At 42.5% G+C, this 25,081-nt stretch overlaps 1 protein-coding gene and 1 long non-coding RNA gene across 5 annotated transcripts in view; one reads left to right on the top strand and one right to left on the bottom strand.

Annotated features, from left to right (window-relative positions):
* LOC119964412 overlaps positions 1-1,235 on the top strand; it is a 29,284-nt gene extending 28,049 nt beyond the window's left edge. The window contains exon 3 of the long non-coding RNA XR_005460294.1: positions 1,187-1,235. This is a non-coding gene — a long non-coding RNA (uncharacterized LOC119964412). The remainder of the gene's footprint in view (positions 1-1,186) is intronic.
* mtf2 (metal response element binding transcription factor 2) overlaps positions 1-25,081 on the bottom strand; it is a 63,365-nt gene that overhangs the window by 22,804 nt on the left and 15,480 nt on the right. For 2 of the 4 annotated variants that reach the window (XM_038793845.1, XM_038793846.1), the window contains exons 4-10: positions 17,647-17,742; positions 17,458-17,558; positions 17,117-17,265; positions 12,960-13,055; positions 5,007-5,075; positions 3,865-3,988; positions 3,210-3,277 (exon numbers count right to left, since the gene is read on the bottom strand). In XM_038793845.1, coding sequence (XP_038649773.1) covers positions 3,210-3,277; positions 3,865-3,988; positions 5,007-5,075; positions 12,960-13,055; positions 17,117-17,265; positions 17,458-17,558; positions 17,647-17,742 — 703 coding nt within the window. Of the gene's footprint in view, positions 1-3,209; positions 3,278-3,864; positions 3,989-5,006; positions 5,076-12,959; positions 13,056-17,116; positions 17,266-17,457; positions 17,559-17,646; positions 17,743-20,463; positions 20,617-25,081 lie in introns of all 4 variants that reach the window. The other 2 variants (XM_038793848.1, XM_038793847.1) reach the window with 2 other exon arrangements.

Below are 25,081 nucleotides of genomic sequence, written 5' to 3'. Positions count from 1 at the left end.
TTGTTGGAGATCCGACCCACTACGGTCGTGTCATCTACAAACTTGTAGATGGAGTTGGAGCCAAATTTTGCCACACAGTTGTGTGTGGTTGGGAATAGACTACATACTGGATTGAGAAATGGCTGACTGACAGAAAGCAGAGGGTTGGCTTAAACGGATCCTTTTCTGGCTGTCGAACTGGAATTAGTGGGGTGCTGTAGGGTTCAGAGTCAGACCGTAAATGTTTACAATCTATATAAATGATCTGCCAGCAGGGACAGAGCGTAACATACCAAAGTTTGCGGATGATACCAAAATAGGTGAGAAGCAGGCAGTGATGAGGAGATACGGCAGCACAGCGGTGCAGTGGTTAGCACTCCTGCCTCCGGCACCGAGTACGCGGGTAGCTGTCCGTGTGGAGTTTGCACATTCTCCCCGTATTTGCGTGGGTCTCACCCCCACAACCCAAAGATGTGCAGGGTGGGTGGATTGGCCACGCTAAATTGCCCCATAATTCGGGGAAAAAAAGAATTGGATACTCTAAATTTATAAAAACAAAAAAGTGAAGAGCATACAGATTTTACACACAGGTATAGGTAGGCTAGGAGATTGGGTCAAAATTTGTCAGATGGAGTTTAATGCGGATAACTGTGAGGTTATCCATTTTGGCTGGCATATTTTCGAATACACAACTGGAAAGGAGTCAGCTAGTGGTTATGGTACTAGAGTAGGCAACGAAGATTTGATTTATTCAAAGTACAGTGAAAAGTATTTTTCTGTGGCTAAGGGAATATACACAGTACGCCAGTGTTCTTCAAACTCGAAGGCGCACCCCGGGAGGGTCGTGGAGCCGTCCTTTGTGGCACTCCCGATCATGCAAATCCCCGCGCAGCAGCTGGCTTTTAATAACGCTGGCCGCGCATGCGTAGTGCGGCCGCTATTTTTTAAAAACGGTTGCAGCTTTTTGTTTCACAAGTTCGGGAGGTTTTTATTCATTTAATTTTTTTTTTCATTTATTTTATTCATTTTTTTTGTTTTTTACAAGTTCGGGGGAGTTTTATTCATTTATTTTAATCATTTAATTTAATTTTTATTTTTTTCATTTTTTTTTACAAGTTCTGCGGGGGGTTTATTTAATAAAATTTTACGGAAGAAATGCAGAACTTTGGACAGATGGAGACTCCATACTTTCACCTTCATCCAACAGGTTCATTGGAGGAGTGTGGACGAGGGCCAAAGGGACCCAAAACCATTTCCTCCATTTTTATCAGCAGCAAACAAGGTAAGAGAAAATGGTGGGTCGCTCAGGTCGGCTGGCGTGGATCGCGAAGGTCGGCCGGGTTGGGTCGCGAAGGTCGGCAGGGTTGGGTCGCAACGGTCGGCTGTGTTGGTAAAAGTGGGTCCCCGGAAAAAAAAGTTTGACGAACACTGCAGTACACATATAGTAGAAAAAAAGAATGATCAACAAAGTACATTGACAAATGGTACATCGACAAACCATGATTGGTTACAGTGCGGAACAAGGGGCCAAACAAAGAAAATACATGAGAAAGAGCAGCAATGAGCATCGTGAATAGTGTTCTTACAGGGAACAGATCAGTCCAAGGGAGAATCATTGAGGAGTCTAGCAACTCTGGGGAAGAAGCTGTTCCGATGTTTGGACGCGTGGGTCTTCAGACTTCTGTACCTGCTGCCTGATGGAAGGGTCTGGAAGAAGGAAAAGCCTAGGTGGGAGGGGTCTCTGATAATGCGGTCTGCCTTCCTGAGGCAGCGGGAGGTGTATACAGAATCAATGTGAGGGTGGAAAGCTTGTGATGTGTTGGGCTGAGTTCACCACACTCTGCAGTTTCTTGCGATCTTGGGGCAAGCAATTGCCATACCAAGCTGTGATGCAGCCGGATAGGATGCTCTCTATGGCACATCTGTAGAGGTTTGTGAGAGTCAATGCAGACATGCCGAATTTCTTTAGCCTCCATAGGAAGTAGAGGCATTGTTGGGCTTTCTTGACTGTTGCATCAACATGAGTGGACCAGAACAGACTGTTGGTGATGGTGACACCCAGGAACTGAAAGCTATCGACCATCTCCACTTTGGAGCCATTGATGAAGACAGGGATGAGTGTCCTGCTACGCTTCCTGAAGTCGATGATCAGTTCCTTGGTCCTTCCAACATTTAGAGAGATATGGGCGGCATGGTAGCACAGTGGTTGGCACTGTTGCTTCACAGCGCCAGGGACCCTGGTTCGATTCCCGGCCTGGGTCACTGTCTGTGTGGAGTCTGCACGTTCTCCCCACGTCTGCGTGGGTTTTCTCCCACCAGTCCTGAAAGACATGCTTGTTAGGTGAATTGGACATTCTCCCTCTGAAAAATGAAAATCGCTTATTGTCACAAGTAGGCTTCAAATGAAGTTACTGTGAAAAGCCCCTAGTCGCCACATTCCGGCGGCTGTTCGGGGAGGCTGGCACGGGAATTGAACCCGCGCTGCTGGCCTTGTCCTGCTTTGCAAGCCAGCTGTTTAGCCCAGAAGTCTGAAAACCCGCACGTCCAAACATCGGAACAGCTTCTCCCCCACAGCTGCTAGACTCCTCAATGATTCTCCCTTGGGCTGATCTGTTCCCTGTAAGAACACTATTCACGACTCCCAATGCTGCTCTTGTTCCTGTATTTTCTTTGTTTGGCCCCTTGTTCTGCACTGTAACCAATCACGGTTTGTCGATGTACCAATTATCAATGTTCTCTGTTGTACTTAATTCAATCTTTTATTCTACTATTTATTGCAATTCTTTACTCATGACTTAGATAAATTTATTTTTCAAAGAGGAAATGGCGGACTAATGAGACTAGCCAAACTGCTCTTGCGTGTACAGAACTAGCCAAAAGGTCTCTTTCTGTGGTGTAACCATTATTTGGTTCCAATTACATTTAAACTGTTGTTGCAGTCTCTGCAGCAACAGACATAACGTATCCATTTTCACCAGAGTTTCAAATTCAAAATCCCCTTCCTTGATTTAATATGTAGAGACACAGGGTGCAACTATAAGTCAGCAGGAATTGTGGTAATAGGCAAGTGGGACTGCACACAAGCATAAATAAAATCTGAGAACCGAGAACAGACTTTCAATCCATCTACCCCGTTGCTACTAGTGAAATCTATTTCATTAATCGAAATTTCTCTACTCCTGAAACATCACTAATTACATTATTTCTATTTGGGATATACCCTCACTTACATGCATTTGTTCTCATTTAGGGCTTGAAGAATAAAGCCGTATCGATCAGGTTTTAGAGTGTCGACAAGCTGCAAACAAATAACAGATATTTTCAACATCCTTTTGCTAATTGTTTAATTGTTACAGCCCATAAACTTGTGATTGATTCATAAAGAGTTTGTAAATTCAGTTAAAATGTTACGGTTATATCAAAGTTTTGAATTCAATGATTTTTCAGTTCTGTATAACAGTCCATACATGCCATTGATTTTTTACTTCAAATAAAGCATTTCTTTCACTTATTTTGGTACACAAATGTATATGCTTTAATTCTAAATAAAACTTCAACACAAATTTATTATACTAATGTACGATTCTTGAAAGTTAACCCTTCAAGAGAATAACAAACATACTTGCAGATCAAATATTTGAAATAAGGAAAAATAAATGGCAACACATGCCGGCCTAACAAAGACAGTTTTGAATTTGCTCAATAACTATGTTAACCATCATAAAATTTAGTATCAAATACACATTTAAAAGTAATTTAAAAAAACAGACACTGAAGAGTTACATGAAGGAATATTTGGGGTCAAATTATCCATTTTAACAACAGTCTGGAACATGATTTTGCCTATCACTAACCAATTATATTCAGTGCTAAAGTAGACCTTACCTTACCAGGTTGCAGTTTGTCCCAATTTTCATTAATGTAATTCATCAATTCAAGTTCAGAATCAAAATACTTCTTTTTATGAATAACACTTAGATTGTAAAGGCTTAAATGTGCTATGTCAACCCTGGGAGAGAAAAAGCGTAAAACATACATTTTAACATCCATCCATGAGAAAAAAAATTAAGGTTTTCAAATATTTGTTGGCCAATTACAATACACACTGCAAACCAAGGATGAACAAAACTAGCACGGATGCACAGTGCATTGGAAAACTGGAGAAATGGCAAAACAAATTTGTGGAATTATTCTACTGGTGAAATTAAATCAGAACGCTGCAGGCTTAAATCCCAACTCAAAAATTGCTAATTCAGCTTATTTAAGGTACTTCTAAAGCTTGTGTTTCTAACAGTAATTAAATGCTCGTTCTTTATATAGTTAATAATTTTTTTATTAAGGGGCGATTTAGCATGGCCAATCCAGCTACCCTGCACATCTTTTAGGTTGTGGGGGTGAGACACACAGACACGGGGGAAATGTGCAAACTCCACACGGACAGTGGCCCAGGGTCAGGATCGATCCCGGGTCGTCAGCGCCGTGAGGCAGCATTGCTAGTCACTGCGTCACCGTGCCGCCCTCTTTATATAATATTATCAATTAGATTGGGAAAATTTACTCTAGGCCAGCACAATGGTTAGCACTGCTGCCTCACAGCACCGAGGTTCGATCCCGGCCCCAGGTCACTGTCCATGTGGAGTTTGCACATTCTCCTTGTCTGTGTGGGTGCCACCCCCGCAATCCAAAGATATGGATTGGCCATGTTAAATTGCCCCTTAATTGGAAAAAAAAAAATTGGGTACTCTAAATTTATTTTAAAAAAAGGAAATTTACTCTATGTTAAGACACAAGTAAATTACAAGATCTTGTGCACGGTCCTCAAATGTGTCTGACATAGGACAAATTGCATATGCGCATCAGTGCATTATCGTTTACGAAGATTTTTAACTAAGCTCCTGAGCACAAAAGGAGCTATGGACAATACCATCATTATGAAATTAGTATTTATAAAATCACTGCATAAAGAGGAGCAAAACGCAACTGCGGGTTTTAAACCCCGAAACCAAAATAACTGAGCAATAACCTACCATCGCAACGGCAGACGTTTGAGGTATTCTGGTCCAGAATTGCAAACAGAGCAAATAAATAAATAGAACCTAGAACAAAAGAGAAAATAAAATCCTTCATTTTTAAATCAACATAATTTGTAAAAAGTATAATTCTACAGTGGAATGTAAGCACAGAAGCAGACGATTCAGCATTAGTGTGTGGTCTCTATACTCCATAGAATTCTCCCATTTTATGTATTCCTCACCTCAGCTTTCAACATTCCTTTATGTCCCTCTTTCACAGAATTCCTACAGTACAGGAGGTCGGCATTCAGCCCATCGAGTCTGCACCAACCCTCCAAAAGAGCACCCAACCAGGCCCACTCCCCTGCCCTATCCCCGTAACCCCATCTAATCATTGGACACTAAGAGGCAATTTAGAATGACCAATTCACCTAATCTGCACATCTTTTGATCTTTTAGACCATATATGTCAAACTCACGGTGGAATTATCTTTGGCCTGCGAGATAATATCCAATTACTTTTTAAAAAAATTTAGATTAGCCAATTATTTTTTCCAAGGGGCAATTTAACGTGGCCAATCCACCTACTCTGCACATTTTTGGGTTGTGGGGGCGAAACCCACGCAGACACGGGGAGAACGTGCAAACTCCACACGGACAGTGACCCAGAGCCGGGATCGAACCTGGGACCTCAGCGCCGTGAGGAGGTTGTGCTAACCACTAGGCCACCGTGCTGCCCTAATAATATCTAATTACTATTAAAGCTGGCCCCAGCAATTGAAGCGCCTATGGCGTATGATATGGCTGATGCCGAGTTTATTCAGGTATAGTGTGAATCACAAAGTGTTGGCCTGTGGAAAAATGTTTTCATTAGAAATTACTCTGGAAAAGCTCCAGATAAAGCAATAAGAAATAAATGCAACTAATTTTTTTATTTATTTAATATTTAATGTTGTTTTTATAGGCAATAACCTAAGCTTTATTAGTTCCAGGTTCAATAAGTTAATTTCAATAAGTTTTGCAAAAAAACATTGAACCAGTCCGGCCCTCGACTTGTCCCGATTTTTTAATTTTGGCCCATGGTGTATTTGAGTTTGACACCCCTGTTTTAGACCTTTCTTGCATGTAGCTATCAAATATTTCTTCAGAGCATTCAAGTGATTTGCCTCAATAACTTCCTGCGATAATGAGTTCTGCATTCTGAAGAAATATTTCCTACTGGATCTATTTTTTTTTTAATAAAAAATTTTATTGAGGTGGTTTTTGGCTTTATAAACAGTTACAGACATCATCAGAAAGAAAGCAAAAAAAAGTGCAAACATCCATGTACTTTCAATACTTCAATCATAACATATTGCACAAGCCCGCTCCTCTCCCATCGGTACTACCCACCATATTTTCCCTCCTACTCTACTCTCTCCCCCCCCCCCCCCCCCCTCCCCCCCCCCCCCCCCAACTACTGGATCTATTCTTAACTATCTACATCCGCCTTGTTGAACCTATTCAGAATTTTAAGACCATCTGGTCTGCTCCAAGTCTTCTTTTCTGATGAAAAAAAAAGCCCCAACCTATTCAATGTTTTCTAATCCTCTCCACTGCAATTCTTGTAAATCTTTTCTGCATTTTCTCCAATGTTTCTATGTTCTTCATATAATATGGAGACCAGGACTGTGAAGGACTCAGAGCTCCATACGAGTTCAAGTGTCACTTATTTCGAATTCCATATCCCCCAAAAAATCCCAGTACTTTGTTAGCATTTTTAATTGTTTTCCTGATCTATCATGCCACTTTTACTTAAATCCCTAGATCCTTGTGTTCCAAAATCTAAATTTTGGCATGCTTTAGGTAATCCCATAAAGAAATACACATTTACATAATTTGCATGGTGCGATTTGAATGTCCCCCAACCACCAAAGAAAGCAAAACGGCAAGGAAAACAAATTGAACAAGGGGCTGCCTAACTAACGGGGGAAAAATCCACTCCATTAAGTTATTTATTCAAGATATAAATGATGTGCGATTGCCCCCCCCCCCCCCCCCCCCGCGAGTCAATCACCATACATTTTCTCTACAAAAGTCCATTTGTTACGTAACTACTTCATTTGCAAGTTTTCTATTGTTGTCTTGTATTATGTTGCATTCTTCCACGATTTGCTACATTCCCCAGTTTGGCATCATCTACAAATTTTGATGGTCATTTATAACAGTGATTCTAGCACGTATCCTTATGGAATGCAACTTTCCTCTTTCCTTCCATTTGAGTAACTACCAGTTACCCCTTCCCTCTGTATTCTATTTTTAAGCCAATTTGCTAACCAGTTAGCTGTTTGCCCCAACTCCATATGCCTTAACCTGTCAAAAGCCTAAAACGTGACAGGTATTTTTAAAATGCAAAATAAATGGCAGCCATTTTTTTTACAAATTCATTTACGGGATTCAGGCGTCATTGGTTAGACCAGAATTTGCTGCCATTCCTAGTTGCCCTTCAGAAGGTGGGGGGCATGGCCTTCTTGAACCGCTGCAGTCCTGGAAGTGTAGGTGCACCCACAATGCTGTTAGGGAGGGAGCTCCAACCCAGCAACACTGAAGGAATGGCAATATATTTCCAAGTCGAGTGACTTGAGGAACGTCCATTTGGTGGGGTTCCTATGTATCTGCTGCTCTTGTTCTTAAAGATGGGTTTGGAAGGTGCGGTCTAAGGAAGCTTGACTAGTTCCTGCAGTGCATCTTGTAGATGGTACACACGGCTGACACTTCGTCCACGTTGGAAGGATTCTATGTTTGCAGAATGGGCAGCAACCAAGCAGGTTGCTTTATCCTGGATGATGTTGAGCTTAGTTGTTGGGAGTTGCACTCATCCAGGCAAGAGAATATTCTATTACACTCCTGACTTGTAGACGTTGAACAGACTTTTTGGGGGTGTGGCCAGGGAGCTACTCATGGTACGATTCCTAGCCTTTGACCTGCTCTGGTAGCCACAGTATTAATACGGCTAGTCCAGTTCAGTTTCTGATCAATGGTATACCTCAGGATGTTGATTGTGGGGGATTCATCGATGGTAATGCCATGGGGCAGTGGTTAGATCCTCTTGTAGGAGATGGTCATTGCCTGGCACTTGTGGGGCACGAATGCAACTTGCCACTTGTCAGCCCAAACCTGCATATTGTCCAAGTCTTGCTGCATTTGGACATGGACTACATCATGAGTCACAAATGGTGCCGAACATCTGAAAAAGCCCCAATTCTGGCCTTATGATGGAAGGGAGATCATTGATGAAGCAGCTGAAGATGGTTGTGCCAGGTATGACTCCAATCAGCAGAGACTTTCCCCTCCCCTGCCAGTTTAGATAGGGCTCAATGATGCCATACTCAGTCAAATGCTGCCTTGATGTCAAGTGCAGTATCTCTCACCTCACTTTTGGTATTCAGCTCTTCTGGTATTCAGGGCCCATAGCCTTTGCAGTATCCATTGCCTTTTGCTATTTCTTGATGTCACGTGGAGTGAACCGTATTGGCTGAAGACTGATATCTGTAATGTTGGGGACCTCTGGAGACCGAGATGGTCATCCACTCGGCTGAAGACTATTGCGAATGCTTCAACTTCACCTTTTGCAGAGATGTGCTGGCCTCCTCCATCGTTGAGCATATTTGTAGAGCCTGCTCCTCCAATGAGTTATTTAATTGCCCACCACCATTCACAGCTGGATGTGGCAGGACTGCAGAGCTTAGATTGATGCGTTCATTGTGGAGTTGCTGAGCTCTGTCCATTACTTGCTATTTGGCACACAAGTAGTCCTGATTTGTAGCTTCACCAGGTTGACATCTTATTTTTAGCTATGTCTGGTGTTGCTCCTGGCATGTCTCCTGCACATGTCATTGAACCAGGGTTGATCCCCTGGCTTGGTAGTAATGGTAGAGCAGGGATATGCAGAGTCATGAGGTTGCAGATTGTGGTCGAGTACAATTCCGCTGCTAATGACGACCCACAGCGCCTCATGGATGCCTAGTTTTGAGTTGCTAGATTTGTTCGAAGTCTATTCCATTGAGCATATGGTAGTGCCAACACGATGGACAGTATGCTCAGAAGACGGGATTTTGTCTCCACAAGGACTGGATGGTGGTGACTATCAATACTGTCATGGACAGATGTATCTGCAACAGGCAAGTTTGGTCAGAGGAGGTCAAGTATGTTTTTCCCTCATGCTGGTTCCCTCACCACCTGCTGCAGTCCTAATCTAGCAGCTATGACCTTTAGGACCCGGCCAGCCAAGTCTGTGATGATACTATCAAGCCACACAGAGTATATTTTGCACCCTACCACCCTCAGTACTTCCTCCAAGTGGTGTTCAACAGGGTGGAGTACTGATTTATCAGCTGATGCTGGATGGTACATGGTAATCAGCATCAGGTTTCCTTCCCCATATTTAACCTGAAGCCATGATACTTCATGGGGTCCAGAGTCGATCTTGAGGACTCTCAGGGCAACTCCCTCCCAACTGTATCGCCACCTCTGCAGACCTGGTCTTGCTGGTGAGACAGGACATATCCAGGAATGGTGATAGTGGTGTCTGGGATATTGTCTGTGAGGTATGATTCTGTGAGTATGACTATGTCAGGCTGTTGCTCAACTGGTCTGTGAGATAGCTCTCCCAAGTTCTAGCACAAGCCCCCATATGTTAGTATGGACTTTGTATTCGACAAGGCTAGATTTGCTATTGTCGTTTCCGATGCCTGGGTCAATGCTGGGTGGTCCATCCGGTTTCATTCCTTTTTTGTATTTCTGTAGCAGTTGAATACAACTGAGTGGCTTGTTAGGCATTTCAGAGGGCATTTAAGAGTCAATCACATTGCTGTGGGTCTGGAGTCACATGTAGGCTGGACCAAGCAAGGATGACAGATTTACTTCTCGAATGACATTAGTGAACCACATGGGTTTTTACGACACTCAACAATGGTTTCATGGTCATCGTTAGACTTACAATTACAGATACGTTGAGTTTAAATTCCAACACTGCCATGATGGGATTCAAACCTGGGTTCCCAGACCATTACCCTACGTCTCTGGATTACTAGTCCAGCGACAATACAACTAAACTACTGCCTCCCCTCCACTTCTTTACTCTTATGTTGGTTAAGCGTGATGTAAAACTTTCAGAATCGTGATGATTTTTAATTGTATTTTCTGTCTCGCAGTGCCTTCTAGGATAAAAGTACCTTTCCCATCACTGACATTAACTGCTGTATAGTTCCACAGTTATATTCCATATCCCTTTTTGTATCCAGGTACAACTCATCATGCAGAGGACAACAAACAAGATTATAGACGATCCAATTTTATTAACCCATATGATTCAATACTTCTACCAGGCGAGATTATCTTTCCCCATTCAAGCGGACATTCAGATTTTTCCACACATGGCTCTTCCTACCCATGCATAATAAGAATATTTTGAAACCGCACTCAAAAATTACGCATCAAAAGCAGTCATCGGGGTTGGTTCAATGCGGTCACCCTCATAACAACCTACCGCTTAATTTTTTTTTGGTAATACAACTAATTCGGGTCCTTAAAAAATTTGTGAAGCAATGAGTGTGTGGTAAATAAAAGGGGCCAACTTGCACTCAAAAACCTTCAGGTTTCTGTGCCGTCCTGGAGCTTAGAAAGAACATTTGTCTCAAACCGAGTCAATAGGTTGTGCTTCACTAAAGACTTGAGCTAGGTTGATATTTCAGTGCATTACTCAGGAAATGCTGCACCCATGTGGTCTTTTGAATAAGACTTAAACTAATATGTTGTTTGCCCTCTCTCAGAAGGATGCAAAATATCCCATAGCACCATTTAAAGAACAAATGCCTTCTATCCAGTACACACTAACATTACTAAAACAAATTAAGTGGTCATTTATTGCTGTGCGCAAATCAGCTACCACAATTCCCATACACAATGGTGCTACATTTCCAAAGTACTTAAGTGACTGTGAAGCACTCGGGGGTATCGAGACATTAAATAAATACCTCCGTTATTTCCTCAAGGTTAAAATTACTTCCCTCTCCATAACAAAATATTTATTTCATGTTTGCGCATCCATCCCACCACAATCAAGGCAGTGAATCAGAAACCTACGTTCAAACTTCTAAAAAATGGTCAAAAAAAAGTTCTGATTATACCCAAGCACTCATATTTACCTGCTTGAGAAACATTTTGTTCCTGCTTAATGTCATTCTAGTTGGCCCAGACAAGATAACGAACTTTACAGTTGGCAGAACCAGAGGCCAATCTATGGCCTAGAACTAGTCTAAACACCAACATACTTTAGCAGAATTCTTAGGTCACCCATCAACCTTCTATTTTTAAGTAACAGCCTCTCAACCCTTTCTTGTTATGTGACCCACATGTTGCTGGTGACATCCTTGTTAATCTCTCTTGCTGAATCATTTAAATGTGGACATGTATATCCATTTTTGTCCTCCAATTAAGGGAAAGAGACTTATAACTCAGATTTTGTGATAAGTAACGGTAGTTTTATATATGGCAGGTATACTTTGCAACTTTGCGCAGATGTGAAATTTTTGTTTTGACCTTTGTAATGATATGCAGACAGACATGTAACTAAAGGGTTAATCACAACACCTAGCTGTAACATTACAACGAGACTGCATTACGAGATTCACTATATAATCGAGTTCCCAGAAGTTCTAGCTCTCTTTCCGTGCAGGAGTTCCCAAAGAGCAGCAGTGTAGTAGAGAGGATCTCAGCCTAGACGCCACGTGTAGTTTAGATACAGTTTGTACAGTTAGTTATCCTTACTTTATTGCTAGAGTTAGTTTAGTGGAGTGTCAAACTCATTTATTAGTTTTATCGTTATTTAATAAATTCTTTCAGTTTACTTCGAAGACCTGAGTGTTCTTCAACATCCACAGTTAATAATGACATATATTACTTAAAGCCAGTAATATAACATGCTACCAGGAGTAGCAATATAACAACCATGGTCAAGTCAGCCAGATTGCATTCTCCAAGCAGTAGTCTCACAGCACTTCAGCTTTGCACCAAGTGCTTTACAAATTATAATCCAGTCAGTTGAATCACCAAATGACTTATTACATTAAATCTAAAAACTGTTCATCGGGCAGCAGGGTGGCACAGTGGGTTAGCCCTGCAGCCTCACGGCGCCGAGGTCCCAGGTTCGATCCCGGCTCTGGGTCACTGTCTGTGTGGAGTTTGCACATTCTCTCCGTGTCTGCGTGGGTTTCGCCCCCACAACCCAAAAGATGTGCAGGTTAGGTGGATTGGCCACGCTAAATTGCCCCTTAATTGGAAAATGAATTGGGTACTCAATTTATTTTTTAAAACTGTTCATTACCCAAAAAAAATAATTTGTATAGTTAGCCTTTTGCCTATACAGTTATACCAATCTTCTTCAGCGATTACTCGCTAATGAATATGATTGTCCACCTAAGAAACTCGTGTTACTGGTCATAGATTCTTGGGTCCTTGTGTGGCTCACTAGCCCGATCCCAGCGCCGTATCTTCGACCGCACACTTCACAGGTGTTTATGGGAGGTTGGATTGGTCCTTGCACTCTTGATCGCAGGTATTCCTTTATGGGGCTCCTTTTCCGGGCCTCCTATTGTCGTTGTGTGTCTTTGACGAATTGTGTCCCTGCAATCAGGAGGTCGTTCTTCAGCAAGGATCTACCAGGCATTGACATCAATGTTGCATTTCTTGGGGTAAGCCGTCAGGTGTCTTTGAAGCACTTCCTTTGCCCTCCTCTTGTTCAGGAGCCTTCCTTGAGCTGGGCGAGGATGATTTGCTTTGGCAGTCAGGTCTCTGACGCCGATATTGAGATGCTAATGAACATGTATTCAGACATCGGTAGGGAGCTAGCGCTGTTATAAGTTTTACAAATTTAAATGCTGATGTAAAAAGGTTTATAGACTTGCTTTAAACATGAACATTGGACTTCACCTGTCTCCATAAAGCATCGGCTTCTGCAAGCATTGTATACAGGCTTCATGGAACCACTGTTTACATCTCCAGCACTGCAGCATTTTCAGATACCAGCTAACAACAAAAATAAAGCAGATTATTGTACCTTTATACAAAATTTTGACATTTTCTAAAACGAAAAAAGCAATAGTATCATAAGTAAAAGGTTTTCACTATTCTTTAAAAACTGGAGGCATGGTGGCGCAATGGTTAACTCTGTTGCCTGCAGCGCTGAGGACCCGAGTTCGATCCCGGCCCCGGGTCAGTCTATGTGGATTTTGCACAATATTCCCATGTCTACATGGACTTCACCCCCACAAACCAAAGATGTGCAAGTTAGGTGGATTGGCCACATTAAATTGCCCCTTAATTGGAAAAAAATAATTGGGTACTCTAAATTTATTTTAAAACATATACTTTTTAAAGAAAGGACGATATTGCGGTGCAGTGGATAGCACTTCTGCCTCACCCCGCCAAGGACCCGGGTTCGATCCCCGCCCCGGGTCACTGTCCATTCTCCCCGTGTCTGCATGGGTCTCACCTCCACAATCCAAAGATGTGCAGGGTAGGAGGATTGACCACGCTAAATTGCCCCTTAAATCGGGAAATAAAATTGGGTATTCTAAATATATTAAAAAAAAACATTCTGTTTGCACATTCTCCCCGTGTTTGCGTGGGTTTCACCCCCACAACCCAAAGATGTGCAGGTTAGGTGGATCGGCCATGCTAAATTGCCCCTTAATTGGAAAAAAATGATTGGGTACACTAAATTTATAAAAAAAAAAAAAACATTCTTTAAAATATTGCTAACAGATATTAAGTGCCCTCCATCACACTTCCAGGAAAATAACTTATCCATCCCACCACATCAACCAATAGAAGCACAATCACTTTTGTGCCTGATGTTCGCAAACATCTAAACCGAAAATATTCTTAATATCATAGACACAGATGTTCCTTTTAAAGAAATTTTACACTGTATCCTCGTATCCAACAACTGAATACATTGCAACAGTGATTGAGAAATTAGTGTTCTAGAAACAGCCAGGGTTGGTCATATAAAATGCCAATGAGAATATATTTTTTGTTTAGATAGTAGCTTTAATGAGAATATGCAATTACCAAATTCCTAACTGAGAGGAAGTAAGTGAGCAACATTTTGTGCCTTATTTATAAAACTTCATGATATTGAAGTTTATGCATTCAATCCTTACTCCAGGACTTGAGCATATAATTTGTCCTGATGTCAGTGATGCTGAACTATCTGATGTCTACATGTTCAAGAGCATGTTTCTACAAGAGAATCTTTCTACATGAAAGATTCTATATAAATATGCATGAGTGCCTCAGAGGTCTTGGTTACAATATATATACTTTTTTAAATCACCAAAACATATCTCTCAGCTATTTGTGGGACCCTGCTGTGTACATGGGCTCTCATATGTTTTGCAGCAGGGATTGATAAGATTCTTGACTAACAAGGGAGTCAAAGGATATCAGAGGTAGGCAGTAATGTGGAGTTGAACCACAATCAGATCAGGCATGATCTTGTTGAATGGCAAAACAGGCTCAAAATCTCAAATGGCCTGCTCCCAATTCAAATGTTCATGTTTACATGCATAACTCCACTTCATAAGCAATTCATTAATTGTGAAGGGATGTCCTGAGAACTTCAAGGTGCTGCCAAAAACCAAAAATACTGCATTCATTCAATATAGTACGGGCACCCTACTACCAATCACATTACGATGCTGACATGCAAAGGTGAGTAAATCCATGTATAGTGCATGGTAAGACTAGAGTTATATTAATCTTCACCAAAATACATAAACTGCATTCAAAGCATGGATTTATTTTACTTTCAGGGACTGCACACAAGGTTTATCTAACTTTCTCTCTTTTTATTCATCCACACACATGCAGTAAGTAACTGAATAGTTTTCATGAATGACTCCTGGCCGATTCCCACTTGGGTCACTGTCTGTGTGGAGTCTGCATGTTCTGCCTGTTTCCCTCTGGGTGCTCCGGTTTCCTCCCACAAAATCCAGAAAGATGTGCTTGTTAGGTGAATTGGACATTCTTAATCCTCGCTCTGTATACCCGAACAGGCGCCGGAGTGTGGCGATGAGGGGATTTTCACAGTAACTTCGTTGCAGTATTAACATAAGCCTACTTGTGACAATAATAAAGATTATTATAATTCTGGAAACTTTGACCGAATCTTTTCCCAAAGGTAGAGGAGTCTAGAACTAAAGGGCACAGGTTTAAGGTGAGAGGGGAGAGATACAAAAGAGACCAGAGGGGAAATTTCTTCACACAGAGAGTGGTGAGCATTTTGAACAAGCTGCCAGAGGCAGTGGTAGAGGCGAGGACTTTGTTTCCTTTAAAAAACAATTACACAGTTACAGGGTGGGTATAGAGGGAAATGTGCCAAATGTGGGAAAGTGGGACTAGCTTAGTGATAGAAACTGGGCAGCATGGACAAGCTGGGCCAAAGGGCCTGTTTCCATGCTGTAAACATCTATGACTCCATGATGTTTGGAAACAATTACACTACCTGCTAAGACTATGTCTGAAAGCGGTAGGTTTGTGGTGGTCGAGTGCATTGTTGAACTGGACAGCCTTGTTCACTAATGGAACCTGGAAAGGCAGATGAGATTCGCCCCACTTGGTTCCATATGGTTCTCCAAGTTGCCGACCGACAAAATTGGACCGTCAACTTTCACTCAGCTCAAACTCAACTCAAGCACATGTTCAAGATTGACACTTCAGTGTTGCACTGTTGAGGCTGGTGGCTTTTTACTGAAAAGTTAAACTGACTGAACCAGTCACTTCAGATGGACAGAAAACATTACTAGGCAGTGTCCAAAGACTATAGGGTGGAGTTTTTCTGGTACCCTTTATCCAGTATTCCAAAAAATAAAGTTTGTTGCTATTTACAAGACTGTCCTGTGCAAACTGACCGCTGTGTCCCCCTATATTACAAATGATTATACTGGAAAAATATTTCCTGCTGCAAAACACAACAGCGAGTTTATGAACTCAGTTCAGAGTAATACCAAGCAAGAAATCAGAAACAAGAGCTGAAACTGGCAAAAGGGTTGCTTTTGTTGAACATAGCATTTTCATTTCAATTCACTATAAAGTAAACTTTTCTTAAATAATCTTTATTATTATTATCACAAGACATTAAAAACTGCAATTAAGTTATTGTGAAAATCCCCCAGTCGCCACAGTCCAGCACCTGTTCAGGTACACAGAGGGAGAGTTCAGAATGTCAAAATTACCTAACAGCACGTCTTTTGGGACTTTTGGGTCCCGGAGGAAACCCATGCAGACATGGGGATATTGTGCAGACTCCGCAAAGACAGTGACCCAAGCCGGGAATCGAACCTGGGACTTTGGCGCTGTGAAGCAACAGGGCTAACTAAAGTGCTACCGTGCCACCCATCACTTATCTCGCATGCATGGGGAATGGGTGCCAGTTAATCAGAAATGTCGGTTAACTGAGAGTTCCAATTACCAATGAAATATAATACCTAAAGTACGTGCATGAATATGTAACACTCAGGAAGAACATTATTCTTTTTCCCTCTAATCTTCAACAGTTCATTGCAACTTAAAGTACCCAAAACAGTATACAAGTACAGGTTCTGGATAACTTTGTAATAGCTTCCAGTTGGTAAAATGATAATGTATATCAGGGGAACATCAGAAATTCTGGTTAATTGAGAATTCCAGTTGGCAAAATGCCGGATAATACAATGTTTACTGTGTTTAAACGAGATATATTTTCTTCTATTTAAAAGACCATTGAGAAAAAAATAGGCACTTACATGGCACTTTTCACAAACATGCAAAAGCACTTTACAGCAAATGAAGTAAATTTGAAATGTAGGCATTGCTGGAATATATTGTTGCACTGCAGAGCATCACTTTGCAAATCTGAGAAATGCTTGCTCACTCTTTGCTGTGGCAGTGAGTAACTGAGCACACTGAATTTGCTAAGCTTAAAAAAGGAAAGGCTCCCCTTCATACAGGACAGGTAAGCTCAAAAAAAAAACCAAAACACTATATTCCCAGTTGACTACAAAGCCTAATCAAGCAACATCTAAACCACAAAATGTTTAACTTACTCTCCAGGGCCTCCACAGTAACAATAACACTGTTCGTGATTAGTTTTGTGGCCTACATCCCACTGAAGATCCTCCAACTGGTATGGCAACGTCTGCTTCATGACTTGCAGAGCTTTAGCATTTGGTCCTTTCTTAAGAGCACCACCCCTCTACAATGCAAATAAAAAAAGCAATTTTGTGACTTCAAAATGTTTAATTACATAACTGACAATCTTAACTTGAATTATTTTAATTTTTCTCCCGTCTGAATCCAAGTACTTCAAATAAGACACACACAAGCACCATCTTTCGCATACCACCTTTCTATTGCACGGATTATACTTCAGGTTGTTGTACTGTACCTTTGTGGTAGTAGCAAAGACACATTGGCGACACAGCCACTTGGCATCTGATGCAATCACACTGGAGTCTATGTTAGGCATGTGACATTTCTGATGGTAACCTATTGTTAAAATTAGTGTTGTAATACTTCATTGTTTAAAAGTTTGCTTTTAAAATTCAGAAAAATTTAATTTCAAATTTCAATTTACCTTGTCCACACTTGTCACAAATAACCATTTCATTGGGTACCTCGGAGTACTCCTCTTGGCATATTGTGCAAACCATCTCTCCACTCCCACTTGCTCCTGGTGTGAAACGTACATAGAAATATACTTTGAATATTAAAAGCACCATGTCCATATTTCAAGAATCACCATTTAATGTTTCTACAGTAAAGCTACCTCAACAATCTTATACAACTTGCCTTTTGTCAATTTGCCTTCTGTCAATTGAGCTCCTTCTCAAATGACTAGGTACTAATCTCAATTTGACTAAATAAAAACGTTTTTAAAGTTTATGATATTATTAGTCATGGGCAGATCTAACATTTAAAACATCCCCAAATATTTGAACTTCTTCAGGGATTACTTTCCATCATCCAAGCAGCTGCCATCTGGAATTGTAACTGCTACAATTTGGCAAGTTTTGAAAGGCTTTTGGGAGCATTAAATCATGGATCGAGAAGTATAACCTAGCCCTGTGACAATATCAGGTGGGTAAGGGTGAAAGATGAAAATAGCATCAGCGTGGAAGTTCTGTTCATGCTTTCTCATCACCTCTCTATAAAAAAGTGCAAGTGTCAAAGTAGCAACAGTTGCCAAATATGATCATTTAAGAGGGATGAAGATCCTAAACTTGACCATGAGGGAATTGAACTACCAATAGAGGCCTCATTAGGCCAATGATTCTTCCTGCTCAAAATACCCTCTACTCTTGACAACTGGGGATTTTATTTTACTGCAGAATAAATTCAAAATGATCAATAATTTGTAGAACACAAAAATGCAAAGTTAATACCAACAAAAAAATTGAATATTAAGCAGAACAGTTGACTGTGTTTCTGTCCCCTTCCTGTGTTTAAGCGCAGTAACTCCACGAAAATCAAAGCTCCACCCAGTATTCACTATTCAGGCCAACAATATAATACTCAAGAATTTGTTGTAACAATTCTGATTTTTAAAAACTTTTAAAACAGGACTGGCCAAGCAGGATAAAAAACAAATTGGTGATGCTCAATAATTGAGATGAAGGGAGTGATAAAGAATCTACCACTGCTGACGGTTATCCCTAGTGCACCCACTAGAAATTATGCAACCCTTGTTGATTTTTTTCAACACCCCCCACCACTCCAACCCCATAAAAATTTGATTTTACAAACCCACCCCGCAATACCTACTTCTTCTAGACCAGTGCTGTTTGTTACCAAAAAACAGATGATAGGAATCGGCATTAATTTTAATTTATCTTCACAATTAAGGGGGAATTTAGCATGGCCAATCCACCCACCCTGCACATCTTTGGGTTGTGGGGGGAGACCCACGCAGACATGGTGAGAATGTGCACACTCCACATGGTCAGTGATCTGGGGCCAGAATCGGACTCGGGTCCTTGGCCGAATGAGGCAGCAGTGCTAACCACTGCGCCACCATGCTGCCGTGAGTGGAGATAAATTTACAGGAGTCGGTGCCTAAAATTGTACAGAAAACTGAGATAAAAACGTACACAGGCAGCACAGTGGTTAGCACTGTTGCTTCACAGCGCCAGGGTTCCGGGTTCAATTCACGCTTGGGTCACTGTGTGCGGACTCTGCATGTTCTCCGTGTGTCTGTGTGAGATTCCTTCGGGTGCTCCGGTATCCTCCCACAAGACGTGCTGTTAGGTAATTTGGACATTTTGAATTCTCTATGTACCTGAACAGATGCCGGAGTGTGGCGACCAGGGAATTTTCACAGTAACTTCATTGCATTGTTAATGTAAGCCTACTTGTGACAATAATAAAAGATTATTGTTAAAGGAAGTGTCCATAGTGCAAGTTGCACTGTGCATTTCAATCACTCAAGCGTCTGATTTCAATGCACTCACTTCTCTTTGATGTGTTCAATGTTTACAAATATTGGGATTTCACCACTTAGACCACTGAAGCATGAAAGTATATGAATTGATCAAAGCTGCAGATGATGTTTACAAGCTGTCAATCACAAGCCACTACTGGAAAGCTATAAGTGGCTTGCAGATAGTAAGACTGTAGGAACAAGACGCAAGCACAGCTGCTCTCCTTCAAGGAATGGACACGTGAAGCTGCAAGGTAAGTATTACACCTGTAATGTTTCCCACTGCCCATGTCTGGACTGCTCTCTAATGGCTCTCCAGCCGCCCAAGTACCTTGGAATATACATCAGAGTAGATTTGATTTTCAGTTTCCTGTACAATTAAATTCCTGTAAATTTATCTCCACTCAGGGCAGCATGGTGGCGCAGTGGTAGCGCTGCTGCCTCACAGAGCTAAGGACCAAGGACGATCCTGGCGCCAGGTCAGTGGGGATTCGAGGCTCGGATGGTGTCGACCATCCTGACCCTGGCGTGGCGATCATTGCGCCAAAGGGACATGTTCCCATGATTGTCGAGACCACAAGTAGGGCCACGATTGAACCTCACTTAAGTGGTACCCGGCCGCGGGAACAGAGAGGGCGAAGCAAAGGCGCCAGGCCTGCAAGCGGGTCATTTATTTCCACGCTCCCGCTGGCATGTGGCGTGGAACTTGTTCACTCCGCCAGCAGGGTGTCGGACCATGGCGTTAACTCAAATATGGGGCTCCATATCACTGTCACTTCTTCTCCGGAGAATTTGAGAAAGGGATCCTTTCACTGAACACCCAGGAAACTAAGGTCTTCTTCCAATCAGCTCCCATATCACAACACCGTCCCGTGGAGATTAAGATCAGCAGCAAGCTCTTGGAAAATGTGGACCATTTTTGTACAAGTGTCCCTCTTGACGAAAGTAGACAAACATGACAAAATTCACCATCACCTGTAATGTGCCAGCTCAGCCTTCAGCTGATTGAGGAAGAGTATTGAGGATCAGGATCTCAAATCCAAGGCCATTCTTTACCGATCAGCAGTGATCCCTGCTCTCCCCTATGCTTCGAAGACCTGGACAACCGATGGTAGGCGTCGCAGAGCACTGCAGAAGAACAATCAATGGTGCCTTCTCTCAATCCAGCGAAAAGAGAGGCAGTCCAACAGCAATGTCCGCTCCAAAGCCAACATTCCCCCTAGCAAGGCACTGATCGCTCAAACAAGCTCCGCTGGGTGGGAGATATTATTTGTATGCTTGACACCAGAAACAACTATTGTACTTGGAATTCTGTTGCAGCAGGAGACTCCCGAGAGGACAGCAGAAATGCTTTAGGGCGGCATGGTGGCACAGTGGTTAGCACTGCTGCCTCACAGCACCAGGGACCCAGATTCAATTCCAACCTCGGGTGATGTGTGGATTTTGTACGGTTCCCAGTGTTTGCATGGGTTCTCTCCAGGTGCTCCAGTTTCCTCCCACAATCCAAAGATGTGCAGGTTAAGTGGATTGGCCATACTAAATTGCCCCTTAGTGTCCAAAACATTAGGTGGGGTTACAGGGATAGGGTGGGTACGTGGGCCCTGGTAGGGAGCTCCTTTGAATGGTCGGTGTAGACTCGATGGACCAATTGGCCACCTTCAGCATTGTAGGGATTCTATGATGTCCTCAAACATCCTTGCTGGAGTCAGCAGAGGATGACCCCTGGAGTCCCTGGCTTGTGATCAACCAAAATTAAGAAAATTTGTCCAGGATGACACCTAACACACAGACATTTAGTTGGGAACACACAGAAGGCGTTGGCGCACAAACCTCCAAACATCACATCCACCCAATCTTTCAAACAGCATCTGCCCCAAATATTGCAGGATTTTCAGATCAGGCATCAGACTCATCAGCCATCTCAGAACTCAAACCAGAGCTGAAGTCAGTCATCTTCAACCCTGAGGGTCTGCCTAAGTAGTAACTAAGACTACTGTAAAGATACTGCTTGCTGAAGAGGCAAGGTGAGAAAATTAAATAAAATAACAAAATACTCTAGATATTGGAAATCTGAAATAAAAACAGAAAATCACAACAACAAATCAGGCTTCAGAAGGATGGTAGATCACTTGGTTGCATGGTGTACCGAAAACAATCTCTCTGAATGTCATAAAAACTAAGGAACTGACCATTGTATTCACGAAGTGTAGTATGACACACGCCCCTGTCTACATCAATGGTTCCGAAATGGAAGTGATCGAAAGCTTTATGTTCCTGGGGGTCACCATCACCAACAGATTCTTGGTGCACTCACGTTGATGCAACAATAAAGAAAGCCCAACAACATCTCTAATTCCTACGGAAGCTAAAGAAATTTGGCATGTCTGCATCAACTCTCACAAACTTCTACAGATGTGCGATAGAGAGCATCCTATCCGGCTGCATCACAGCCTGGTATGGCAACAGCTCGGTCCAAGATCACAAGAAACTGCAGAATGTGGTGAACAGCCCAATTCATTACACAAATTTGCCACCCTCCCATTGATTTTATCTACACCTCCCGCTGTCTCAGGAAGGCAGACAGCATTGTCAGAGATCCCTCGCACCCAGGCTATGCTCTCTTCCAGACCCTTCCATCAGGCAAAAGATACAGAAGTCTGAAGACACAGACATCCAGACTTAGGAACAGCTTCTTCCCCAGAGTTATCAGACTCAACAACTCTCCCTCAGATTGATCTGTTCCCTATAAGACACTATATGCTGCTCTTGCTTATGTCATATTTACTTTGTCATTTTGCCCGTGCTCCATACTGTAACGGATTATTTCTCAGTGTACTTTTTTGCATTCACGGTAACTATCTACTATGTTTTTTTGTCTACTGTGTACGTTTCCTTGGCTGCAGAAAAATACTTTTCACTGTACTTTAGTACATGTGACAATAAATAAATCAAATTAAATGCTGGATAAACACATTAAATCTGGCATCATCTGTGGAGAGGGAAACAAAGAGTTAACGTTTTACGTCCATATGACTCTTCCTCAAAACTGAAGAGAAGTAGAAATATAATGGATTAGGTTGGTGGAGGAGGTACGGCAGAAGAGGTCAAGGATAGGTCAGAGCCAAGGAGAAATTGAAAGATGTCATGGACTCAAGAGAAGGGGGTGTTAATGGTAGCATTAGGGACTAAAGAAGTGCTGACAATGGCATACAGTAAGATTGCAGAATGCGTTAACAGGAGAACAAAGGCTAGTGCTCAATTAAAGCAAAACCAGACAGGTGGTCTTGTGGGGAAGAGGGCGGTGTGATTTGTAGGAAAAAGAAGCAAGAAACAAAAGGGGAATGTTTACCCTGTCTGCTCTTCATCTTTTCGTCAAGACTCATTGTAGAGATAACCCCGGTAACTATAGGCCGGTGAGCCTAACGTCTGTGGTGGGTAAAGTCTTGGAGAGGATTATAAAAGATACGATTTATAATCATCTAGATAGGAATAATATGATTAGGGATAGTCAGCATGGTTTTGTGAAGGGTAGGTCATGCCTCACAAACCTTATCGAGTTCTTTAAGAAGGTGACTGAACAGGTAGACGAGGGTAGAGCAGTTGATGTGGTGTATATGGATTTCAGTAAAGCGTTTGATAAGATTCCCCACGGTCGGCTATTGCAGAAAATACGGAGGCTGGGGGTTGAGGATGATTTAGAGATGTGGATCAGAAATTGGCTAGTTGAAAGAAGACAGAGAGTGGTAGTTGATGGGAAATGATCAGAATGGAGTTCAGTTACGAGTGGCGTACCACAAGGATCTGTTCTGGGGCCGTTGCTGTTTGTCATTTTTATAAATGACCTAGAGGAGGGCGCAGAAGGATGGGTGACTAAATTTGCAGACGACACTAAAGTCGGTGGAGTTGTAGACAGTGCGGAAGGATGTTGCAGGTTACAGAGGGACATAGATAAGCTGCAGAGCTGGGCTGAGAGGTGGCAAATGGAGTTTAATGTGGAGAAGTGTGAGGTGATTCACTTTGGAAAGAATAACAGGAATGCGGAATATTTGGCTAATGGTAAAATTCTTGGTAGTGTGGATGAGCAGAGGGATCTCGGTGTCCATGTACATAGATCCCTGAAAGTTGCCACCCAGGTTGATAGGGTTGTGAAGAAGGCCTATGGTGTGTTGGCCTTTATTGGTAGAGGGATTGAGTTCCGGAGCCATGAGGTCATGTTGCAGTTGTACAAAACTCTAGTACGGCCGCATTTGGAGTATTGCGTACAGTTCTGGTCGCCTCATTATAGGAAGGACGTGGAAGCTTTGGAACGGTTGCAGAGGAGATTTACCAGGATGTTGCCTGGTATGGAGGGAAAATCTTATGAGGAAAGGCTGATGGACTTGAGGTTGTTTTCGTTAGAGAGAAGAAGGTTAAGAGGTGACTTAATAGAGGCATACAAAATGATCAGAGGGTTAGATAGGGTGGACAGTGAGAGCCTTCTCCCGCGGATGGAGGTGGCTAGCACGAGGGGACAGAGCCTTAAATTGAGGGGTAATAGATATAGGACAGAGATCAGAGGTGGGTTTTTTACGCAAAGAGTGGTGAGGCCGTGGAATGCCCTACCTGCAACAGTAGTGAACTCGCCAACATTGAGGGCATTTAAAAGTTTATTGGATAAGCATATGGATGATAAGGGCATAGTGTAGGTTAGATGGCCTTTAGTTTTTTTTTCCATGTCGGTGCAACATCGAGGGCCGAAGGGCCTGTACTGCGCTGTATCGTTCTATGTTCTAACTGTCGGCACAACCTCAACCACCTCAATTTCTCTGCTCCTCTTATCCACTCCAACCTATCACCTTCTGAACTTGCTGCACTCTGTTCTCTCAAGTCCAACCCTGACTTTTTAAAATCAAACCTACCAAAAAGGTGGTGCTGTTGTTGTCCAAAGTACTGACCTTTACCTCGCATAGGTTGCGTGCCAACTCTCCGACACTTCCTCCAACCTCTCCCTGAACCAAGACCTCTCCACCAAACATCAAGCCACGGTTTCCAGGACTGGTTTAGCTCACTGGGCTAAATCACTGGCTTTTAAAGCAGACCAAGGCAGGCCAGCAGCATGATTCAATTCCCATACCAGCCTCCCCGAACAGGTGCCGGAATGTGGCGACTGGGGGCTTTTCACAGTAACTCCATTTGAAGCATACTTGTGACAATAAGCGATTTTCTTTTCATTTTCACTGTCACTGACCTCGCCTCCACCAAAGATGTTCCATCCACAGCTTTTAGTCCCCAACGCTGAACAGCCTGCTTCTACCTCCGTACTAAAATCCAGAAACAGGTCTGTCCTGGCAGACCCATCCCAGTCCTGCCACACTGAACTCGTATCTTCCTATCTTGCCTCTGTTCTCACTCCCCTGGTCCAAGCCATTCCCATCTACATGTGTGATTCCTGATATTATGTTACATCAACCATTTGGGCAGCACGGTAGCACAAGTGGATAGCACTATGGCTTCACAGCACCAGGGTCCCAGGTTCGATTCCCCGCTGGGTCACTGTCTGTGCGGAGTCTGCACATTCTCCCCATGTCTGTGTGGGTTTCCTCCGGGTGCTCTG

This window comes from Scyliorhinus canicula, chromosome 4 (genome assembly GCF_902713615.1).
Source record: "Scyliorhinus canicula chromosome 4, sScyCan1.1, whole genome shotgun sequence".
NCBI lineage: Eukaryota > Metazoa > Chordata > Chondrichthyes > Carcharhiniformes > Scyliorhinidae > Scyliorhinus > Scyliorhinus canicula.
The sequence above is the reverse complement of the archived record's forward strand: the minus strand, read 5'-3'. Positions and strand labels throughout refer to the sequence as shown.